Source organism: Gallus gallus, chromosome 7 (genome assembly GCF_016699485.2).
Source record: "Gallus gallus isolate bGalGal1 chromosome 7, bGalGal1.mat.broiler.GRCg7b, whole genome shotgun sequence".
NCBI lineage: Eukaryota > Metazoa > Chordata > Aves > Galliformes > Phasianidae > Gallus > Gallus gallus.
In genome coordinates, this window is record NC_052538.1 from 15930129 (window position 1) to 15940033 (window position 9905).

At 55.3% G+C, this 9905-nt stretch overlaps 1 protein-coding gene across 4 annotated transcripts; it reads right to left on the reverse strand.

The window, feature by feature from the left end:
• Window positions 1-245: 245 nt before the first annotated feature.
• On the reverse strand, window positions 246-6431 carry HOXD11 (homeobox D11). Of its 4 annotated transcripts, none has more exons than XR_001467422.4 (3): window positions 5752-6431; window positions 4594-5152; window positions 246-3647 (listed from the first exon to the last, which is right to left on the reverse strand). XR_001467422.4 is itself a non-coding variant. In XM_015289379.4 (2 exons), the coding sequence occupies exons 1-2, from the start codon at window positions 6356-6358 to the stop codon at window positions 4917-4919; spliced, it is 840 nt and encodes a 279-aa protein (XP_015144865.1). In that variant the 5' UTR covers window positions 6359-6431; the 3' UTR covers window positions 4305-4916. The 4 variants fall into 4 exon arrangements, 2 of the variants coding, with proteins under 2 accessions (XP_015144865.1, NP_989951.1); XR_005861232.2 differs by having other exon boundaries at window positions 2428-4156; XM_015289379.4 differs by lacking the exon at window positions 246-3647 and having other exon boundaries at window positions 4305-5149.
• Window positions 6432-9905: the final 3474 nt, after the last annotated feature.

A 9905-nucleotide genomic window follows, 5' to 3' on the forward strand; every position in this document is an offset into this window, starting at 1 on the left:
TAAAATGGAATCAAGTAATTAACATTAATAAATAAATCAATATCGTGCAATAAATGAGATATACAGTCTACATTAATATAAAGGTTTTGCTCTCAGAGCCCCATATTTTTCCGAACGAGGGAAGGAAGAAAAAAAAAAACCCCGACCAATGGCTCCATGCAGATGTAAATTACTGTTTGTAATAAAGCATAGGTGGACATTACAGATTTCTCCTCCAGCAAATGTCAGGGCTAAAACCCGGAGGTTACCAGACGTGCCGGTGGGCTTTCATTTCACCGCCTTATCTCCCTAAACCTTATTACTCGTGATATGATGTTTTTCTCGAGCGCGCTGACGATTCCCATCGTTGCAATTTGCCGTGTTTGTGTCTCATTATGGGGGGGGATGGGATGGGAGAGGCTGGATATTTCGCAGATGCCTTCAGTAACAAAGGTATTGCGAGGAATATCTGCCTTTAAAAATAGGCTGGAGCCCGGGAAGCTTTTAGTCAAATTGCTTTCATTTACTCGATTCCAGCATTTTATTTAGGGCGTCTTTAAGCGCTCGGGCTGCATGTTTTATATCTCTCCGTTACACGGCGGGGAGATTGAAGAATAGTTTGTATTTAAAGGGGAAAAATATATATATACATATATCGGCTACGGCACCGTGACCCCGCTTCTTTCAACAGCGCAACTGTCACGCTGCCCAGAGCTCCGTGTGCCATGTTTTCATAGAAAGAGCCGGCGACTCGGCCGGGGGGCTCGGATTCCCCGGATGATTTTGCCCTCGGCTGGGGGGGCAGGAACGCCCTGATGGCACTACGCCTTTTCTTCAACGCGACACCTTATAAAATAAACAAAATTCCTCGCCGCCCGTCGTTTCGGAGGTGCTATTTCTGCCGTGGGGAGAGCGCGGCAGCACCCACTCTACCGCAGCCTCAGCCTCCCCCTGTCGTATTGCCGTATTTCCGCGCAGGGGCACAGCCTTATCCTTACAGGACTTTGGCGTGCAGACCGGTCGGCGATCCGGCCGCGGCCCGGCACGTTTGACTTTCGGCAGACCGCTGCCGAATCTGAGGTTCAATCAGCTAAGAGGCAAATGCCCTTCTCGCCCTCCTGAAGGGACAAGCTCAAAGGCGTTCGGAAATAGCTCCCAGCCTTTTCTTTCCGAAGGAATAAAGCAGAGGAACGAGGAGGGGAGGGGGGGGGGGGGGAAAGGATACAAGAGATGATAGACTCTGACAGAACCATCACGTTAACGAGCTGAATTAAAAAAAAAAAGAAAATAAAAGAAAATAAAAAAAAGAAAAGAAAAGGAACAAAGTGGCGTTCCCGTATTCAAGGTTGTGGTGGGGTTTGGGGTATTTTTGGTTGGGTTTTTTTTTGTTTTGCTTTTTGTTTTTTTTTTTTTTCCCCTTAATTAACAACACACCCGGCTCCAATCAGCCGTTCACATCCTCTGAGAGCGGCCGCGCTAATTGCGAGGGGCTGAAGCTTCACGTGGGAGCCCGAAGGCTCTGGGGTCGGTGCGGGCTCTCCCAAGAAGAGCCGAATGCCAGCAAAACAAACGGGAAAACTTTGGTGAACGTTTCCCTCTCGAAATAGGTATCTCCGCCGAGAGCAGAGGGGTTCCTCCGGGCTCTGGGTTGGGCTCAAAGGGGCTCTCGTGGCGCCAGGGACCCGGGGACGTGAGGCTGCACAATGCCGTTTTATCGCAGACGGGAAGGCTATTTCTAGGAAACTGTTAACAATGAACTTCTAAAAAAAAAAAAAAAAAGCCAACCCAAACAACAACAACGAAAAGCCACCCCCAAACCCAGCGGACGGAGTGCCAACAAACGCTTTCACGGGACGTGGGGCTGTGGCAGCGCGGAACGCGGCCGAAGCGGCAGAAATAGATTTTGGCGAAGGCAGCGGCTGAGCAGAGAGGAGAGGAGCCCTTTTTCCGGGGAGGTTCTGAGCAAAAGTGCGCGTTGGAGGACAAAAAGAGCACGGAACAGCAAAACGGAACGCTCTCGGTCGCTGGAGAAAGCCCAGGGAATTCATAAGCTCCGCTTTAATTTTCTAATCTCTGGTTTCATTTTAATAGATCTCCGTAGTGTTGTTAAGGAGAGGGATTGCAATCAGCAGAGCCTTGGCAAGGTGATGTTCGGATATTAAAAACGTCTTCTTTCGCTTTAGTCTCTGCCTGTCTATTAAAAAAATAAGCGCTCTCAGCACCTCGCGTTAAAGCCGCGTTTAAATAAAACGCGTTTCTGAAATTACGCTTTTCTGTATCGAAAGGTTTATTTAAGAAAAGCCTCGGTAAAAAACGAAAGATAAACAGTGGCAGCGCCTGGGATTTATATTACTTTTGTTCTATCCGCGTCGAGGCCGTCCTGAAGGGAGTAAATAGGTTTTCGTTCCGGGGAACGAATTCTGAGTATCGGTGGGGCTTTCTTTTTTTTCCCCTTAAAATTATGGGATTTTTTTAAAGCTCGGATGCGTTATAAAAGATTACGAGCACCAAAATTTCTTTTAAATTGGCATATTTCTCGGGCACGTCACGGTTACGGGTTATTTGTTTAATAAATCTTTTTGATGCTTTATTTTCTCATTTGGAAGGCCCTGAAATCTTCTCGTTACTTATATATTAGATGTTTTATTAGCGGTGGAATTATTATTAGGAGGAAATATACCGGAGCACGAGGACGGCGCTGCGCAGCAGCGATGCGCCCTCGTGTGGCTCCGGGTGGAGGAGCAGCCGCCTCCCTCCCGGCCGCTCCATTCGCTGTCGGTCACGGCTTTCTCCCTTTCTTTTTTTAAATAGAAACCTAAAGCTGCTATAATTGAGCATTTATGCAAGATTAATGCCGGGCTGGTTAGGTTTCCGCGGCCCTCTTTTGCGGTGTGGGAGCTTTTTAAAGGGATCCGAATCCCTTAAGACGGCCGCTTAGAGCACCGCGGGGAACGGAAAGCGAACGCCCTGCTCTCGCGCTGCGGATTGGGACTCGGGAGAGACGCGAGAACGCTGCTGGAAGGTCGGGAGGAATGAAATCCGCGCCGCTCCGAGCGCTCCTAATTAATGGGCTTTGTGGGGAACGCGCAGCCGGGGGGAAGCTGCCGAAATCGCACCCTTCTCGCTCCGTTGCCGAGCGTTTCTCGCCGCCTCCGCGTTTTACTCGGAGCGACAAAAGCAGCGTTCGTTTCTTTAGGATTATTTCCTTTCCAATAAAAGAGAAGAAGGTGGTCGGGGAATAGCCGGGCCCGGCAGGGGAAGGGTCGGGACGCGGGGCCGGCAGGGCTTTCCGCACCGCGGAGCCGCTCCCCTCGGCCGGGCGGGCGCTGCGCGTTGCGGGGCGCTGCCGTGTGTGCGTGTGTGGGGCGGGAGGGTGAGCGAGAGAGAGGGAGACAGAGAGAGGGTGGGTGGTGGTGGAAAATAGCAGAGGAACCTTAAGGCGCCTAATTATTCCGAAAGGTTAAAGGTGATGACCTTGACATTTTGGAAGTTCAAAGGCATACACTTATGTTTTTCTTGCTAAGGGGTTTTTAAATTTTTTCCCTTCTCAGCCGCGCCTCCCTCCGCTTCTTTCTCTCCGTTTTTTTTTCTTAATTCCGGGGCCGTTCCCGACTCGTTTGCGCACTTTTGCCTTCCGCGAACGCGAGCGTAGCGAGAGCCGCTCCGTCCTATTCAAAAAAAAAAAGCCAAATTCTTTTCTCACTCCTCGCCTTTATGGCACACTGCGGAAATCTCTTTTTCACCCGGCAGAAGGTGTATAATATAACCCAATTAAGCTGTTTAGAACCTCGGCTTTTATGGTGTTGTCTAGACAGTTCAAGGTTTCGCCAACAGCCCAGCCGGGTCACGCCGCACAAAGCGGGGGGAACCTCCGCCGGCCCCCGCGCAGCCCCGCGGCTCCGAGACCCACCCCTCCGCTCCGCAGGTTTTTCCTCCCCACGAGCGCCGGCGCTTTATAGCTCCCCGTCGTCTCAGCCGCTCGGAGCCCTCGCTCTGCCTCAGCCTGCGCCGCGAGTAAACACTCATTGGCGTTGGGGGTTCGGGGCTTACCGGGGGCCTGACCGGTTAAAAGCCCTTTTCGTTGTTTATAGTAACGGCTCCGGCCGCGGGGACGGGCTGCGGGCGGCCGCGCTCGCTCTGCTTCGCCCTGGGGAGGGAGCAGCTCGCTTCCGAGGATCTACAGAGGCAGAGCCGGAGAGCTGAGCTATTATTTATTTAAAACGCATTTAGAGTAATCCGCCTTGGCTCCCTCCCGTCGTTATTTAACTGAACTTGGCTCTAGCCCGGGATCCTTCGGAGTTGGAAATCCATACAGCGCACGGAAGTTATAACCTTAGCTTTACTAGAAACCATTTATTCACATGAAAAAGACAGTGGCCCATGCTTTTGGATGACAATAGAAACATATATATATATATATTTTATATATAGCGAACGTACATTTACCATCTCTTAAATAAACCGCATTCACTTGAGGGGAGGAAAGTGTTACCCTAACTCAAAAGCAACAACATAGCCCCCCCCGAACTCAATGAATCGTAAGCAAAAACTACCAGACACACTGCAGGTCCATTGCTGGTACTGTGGGAGAGGAGAGGAGAAAAAAAAAAGCACCTTTGGCGAGAACCACTTGAGAATAGACAGCTGGCTTTACTCTAGGTTCCCTTAGCAGGAATCTGCTCCGCCAAGCCCCGAAATCTCCTGTGGCCATTCAGCGTGTGGAGCTGCGCATGGAAATGAAACTTTGAGTTCCGCAGGGCGGCTGTGTCATGTAAACCCATTCACTTGGCATTCGGATGGCAGGTCACACTGACCGAGGGATTCTTTGCTTCTTCTTCTTTCTTCCTTTTCTCTTTCTCTTTCGATTTTTTTTTTTTTTACATTTTTTCCTTTCTTTTTTTTTTCCTTTCTTTTTTTTTTCTTTCTTTTTTTCCTCCTCAAAACAAGGGATTTCCAGTGAAGTATTGGAGTCGATCTCTGTTCAGTTTCTTTTCTTTCATCCTTCGATTCTGGAACCAGATTTTAACTTGCCGGTCAGTGAGGTTGAGCATTCTGGACAACTGCAGTCTTTTCTCTTTGTTTATGTACACGTTGAAGAAAAACTCACGTTCCAGTTCTCTTATCTGATATTTGGTATAGGGACACCTCTTTTTCCTCGATCGCTGAGGAACTGCTGAAATTAAAGAGAGAAAATGCTGATTTATGCAGAATACGACCGCGCTCGTCTGGGAAGAGCTCAGACTTTGCCCATGTCCCCCCGCCCCGGGAAGCAGCCCTCCAACAGCTCCGAAAATACTCCCCGGGCTTTTGCTCTCCGGTTGACACAGGAAAAGCAAAATAATAATTAAAAAAAAAAAAAAGAGAGAGAATATTTCCCATCTTCTCCGTAAAAGAGAGCACTTCGAGCGCTACACGGACATATTTAAATGGGCTGGAAATATTCCAAGTTTCTCCAAGCCCTTTCGCCCCCACCCCCGCCTCAAGCAGACGAAGAGCTCAGCCTGCACCGCGGAGGCAGCTCCGAGCCCTACCTGTGAGATCGCGCCGTCCGCCCCCCGCCAAATCAACAATTTAATAACAATTAATATCCTCTTCCGAGAATACCTTAAGCCCACCTAAATTGGTTTCCTATCGTAAACACGCTTTACAACGGCGAAGGAAATCTTATAGGATATATAAAATCCTTTGGATGCTTATAAAATGGCACATAAAATGCGGCTTGACAAAGTGTCGGCCTTGTACTCTTGCCCCCGCGTCACCGCCGATACCCACCTGAACTGTTGCTCTTCTCTGCAACAGCCTCACCGGGAGGGGAAGCGGCGCCGCTCGCCGTTGTCACTTTCTTCTCCTGGCCGGAAGGTGCCTTGCTGCAGGCGCTGTGCTGGGGCTTCAGCTCGCCCTTGTCCGCGTCCCCCTCGCCCTCGGAGTGCTGCTGGTACGGGGGCGCGGGGGCCGGCTCGTAGAACTGGTCGAAGCCCTGCGGCAGGATGCCGTTCCTCCCCACCGAGCCGTAGAAGTTGGAGGCGGCGGGGGACGCTCCGTGGTGGCCGCACACGGGGTCCGTTTTGAATAGCATTTCCGTCCTCCTGTTCGCGGGCTGCAGAAAGTCTCTGTGCATCACCTCTTCAGCTGAGTAATAGGGAGCGTAACTGCCCCTGTACTGCCATTTGCCGCGCTCTAATCCGTATTCCCTGAATGCCACTTCGCGCACAGGTTGGACATGAGGTAAATTAGAAGAATAAGGAAAAGTCATTTGACAGGAAGACGATTGCGACAAAAAAGAGGGTTTCGTCGAGAAGTCTGAGGGCGAGACGTAATAAGCGCACCCTGGCAGATACATATTGGATGCGCCGTGACTGCAATCGTCAAACTCGGTCATGTCTTCCTTTTCGCGATTGCGAGCGACCGGGAGGCTTCAATGCGTTGAACGAGATCCATCTATTGCACAAGAGGCTTTGGACAGGATCAACTAAGAAAAAATCCCCACCGTGTGCTGACGTGCAATTCATCTTGATTGATTCTAGTGGTAATTATGTCACGTGACGCAATGTAGAAATGTCCTTATATCTATATCGGCCCCTCGGAACGGCTCCCGAGATCTCTCCAAAGAGCCCTCCCGGCACGGAGGGATGAGCGGGCGGCCCCGCTCGCCTTTTCCCCTCCTTCTCCGGCGGCCGAGCGGTGCCCGAGGTGCTGCGGGCGTTCACCTGGGGCCGCGCCGCCCTGCCCGCCGCCCGCCCGCCGCCTCCGCCGGGTGCGGGGCCCCGCGGCGCGGCCCCCCCCGCATCGCCGCCGCCCGCCCGGGAGCCTCCGTCGGGGTAGGCGACCTCCGGGCCGCGGTGCGGGCTCCGAGCCGGGCACCGGGCCTCCGTAACGTGATCGCCGCTCGGGAGCGGGAGCGGCTCCGCCGGTGGCGGCCGCCGGGCGCCGTTCACGCGGCGCGGCCGAGTCCCGTTCACGCGCTCCGAGGTCCGAGCGGATCTGCCCGCCCGGCTCCGGCGCTCCGAGGCTGGCACCCAAATCCGTCCCGAAATTGCGATCCCCGAGCGCCTCGTGTTCCCTCGCTCGAGCCCGAGCACCGAGCTCTGGTGCAAGGGCGCCGTGGGCGAGCTGCAAGGAGAAAGATGCAAAGAGAACATCTCTCAGCAGCGGGTCTCGGGAAGGGGAGACACTTCGGGGCTCTTCTGGCAAGGGAAGGGCCGGGGCAGGGGGAGAAGCCCACGAGCACGCTTTCCTTGGAAGCAGAGCCGCGCACAAAGTGACCTCTGTTCGTGCCTCCAACTCCCACCAAACGTTCACTTTCATTGGGAGGGAAGAGCGGGGCTGGAAGCGGGCGGCACACACGGCGCCCGCAGCCCTGCCCCGCTCTGCCCTGCCTTCGAGGGCTCCCTTCTACCCGTTTTCTCTTTCTCCTTGAAATATTATATTAAATAGAGGACCGCAGACCGGGTCACGAGGACCGAAAAGGGAACAGAATAAACAATACGCGCCAGCAACAGCCCCCGGTGCTCGAGCGGCTCCTCATTCCAGCAACGTTTGCCAGCTCTCTATGGGAATGCCTTTTTCCATCACCGCACAGCATAGCCACAGCATATGCCATATGCCGCTCTCCAAACCAACATGCAATCCGCCCGAGCTCTCGGGCCCGTCAGGGTCTCTCCCCGCCACCCGGACACCTCCGGGCGCTCCGTGCAGCCCCCAGGCCCCGAGCTGCTCCCCAGAGGCGGCCGCCACCCAAGTAGGGAAGCGGGGACCGGCCCGCAGCCCCGAGGCACGCGGAGAAAGCCCTCGCCTCTGAGGTGGACGGGCTCTGCCGGCCACAGCCCCGCGCTGCGGACAGGTCCGGGTGGAGATCCTCAGCCCGGTCCCGCAACCAGACCCCGCATCCAGAGCCGCAACCTGCCCCCGCCCGCCGCCACGGCCACTCCGCGCCTGGTCCTCCAAAACGGGCGAGGGCTGCCGCAGGGGCTTCTGCTGCGCAGCCCCCGGCCCTTCCGAAACCGAGAGACCCGAATCCAGCTGATCGGATGGAGCTCATCCTTTTTTTTTGTTTTTTTCTCACTCTTTCCCCCCCTCATACAGCACTGTAGTGCTGCCCTGACGCCTCGCTTTCAGACCACCTCACGCGCCACAAATGGCTGCCAGCAGAGAGCCTCTCTCGCTATCACCAGTTATCACCAGAAACCAAGACACAAAGCCACCATTTCCTCCCTTTACCGGGAACGTTCGAGCCTTCTCGATTTTGCCACGACACGCGAACCACGTCCCAAAAACGATGCCTGCGCGGCTAAAATGGCTCCTGCGTCCCTCACCGCAGCGCCGGGCAGGGACCCTCTGGGTCGTGCCCCAGGGCTGGGACCGGGCTCACAGCGGGGCTGGCTCTGGGACACTCAGAAAGGTCATTTTCATCACCGCTCAGGCAACAAACTGCGCCTCAGCCAGAACCCCGCACCTTGCTTTCGATGCAGCGAGCCCAGCATCAACTAAACGTTGGCGCAGGAGCCAACCGCTTTCGACTAATTCAAGTTCAAAGACATGGCGACGATCTGTTAATACGAAAACAGACCTTGTAGGAAACAGTCCCTTCAAAAGCGATCCGATTCGGGAGCGGGAGCCCGATACCGCAGAAGCCCCTCCGCAATGGGGCAGAGCCGGGGGTCCCCACCCGCCGGAGCCTCCACCCCGGGGTCGGTCCCCAGCCCGGCTCCGAGCACCGCGTCCCCCCGTTGTTCGCCTCGCTCCCGTTACATCGCGTCGCAACACAAACGCTCGTCGCGTCCGCAGCCGGGCGCGTACTTTACCGTTAGGCGTCTTGAAACGTCTGCAACCGTCGCGTGGGATCACGAAGGGTTCTGCTCCGAGTGGCATTTCCAAAAGCCCTCCGTGGCGGTGCGGGCGCCCCGCGGACCGTGCGGGCGCGGAGGTGCGGGCGCGGCTGGCGGAGATGCGGCGCTCCGTGCCACCCAAGATAAGACACTAACTTGACCTTAACTTTGTTATGGCGCCCCTAGTATCTGGAGAACGTGAACAGACACTGTCTGGCAGCTCTCGTAAAAACCGACTGGAGAAGAGATTCTGAGTCATTTCATTTATTGCCACTACAGTTCTGCAAGAAAGCTTTTCCTCCCTGCCAAACTTTAATTATTTATGCTCTTTTAGGAAGCACAAAGGCATCCAGAGCCATTTCCAACGAGCCGGGTTGCGTTCGCAGCCTTATCAAACGCGCAGCCCCCCTCGGAAGGGCTTTATCTCGTTGGGGCTGCGCTCGGAATGCGGAGCTGCTGATGTCGGAGTCAATAAAGGCACCGCCGCCCGCCGCGGGGGGAAGCGGGCACGGGCGCAGCCGATGGGTGCCCGCCACCACCCCGGACCGCGGCACCGAGCGGGGGTGCGGCTGCGGCACCCGCACCGCCCAACCCAGGGTCGGGGGTACGCGCCGCAGCTCCCGCACTCACCCCCGGGGCCGCGCCCGCGGGCGGGCACGCGTGTGCTCACATGTGCCCGGGGTGCGCGCACTGGGCGGGTGCGTGCCCCGCCACACGTGTGTGTGCGTGCGTGTCTGTGTGTGCGTGTGCCTGCGTGCGTCTGATTGCCTCCCCCGGTGCCCCCAAAGACCGTCGTCGTCCGCAGCCTCTGATGAGCAGCCGGAACCTGCCGTGTGCGCACGTCTGTGTGCACCATTTTGTCCCGCAGATGCGTGTTCCCTGCGTGTGCCCGCCGACGCTCAGATATGTGCGAGACGTGCACGGGCACGCACAGGCACACGCAATGCACGGAGTTCTGCGGCACGTCGCCTTTCAGACCCCATCTCCCTGCTCTGTAACCCATTTCTCCTTCCGAGGGCGGCTCTGACTGGCAGTACGCATTTAGCCGTCGTCGCGGATCGGATGCGTTCAATGAATAATCCATTGCTCTTCCCATCTTCC

Coding starts and splice junctions, on each gene's coding strand:
- HOXD11 (NM_204620.2), bottom strand. CDS start 6,358: ATGACCGAGTTTGACGATTGCAGTCACGGCGCATCCAATATGTATCTG. Junction 5,153..5,751: donor AGAGAAGAGCAACAGTTCAG/GTGGGTATCGGC, acceptor CTTTAATTTCAG/CAGTTCCTCAGCGATCGAGG.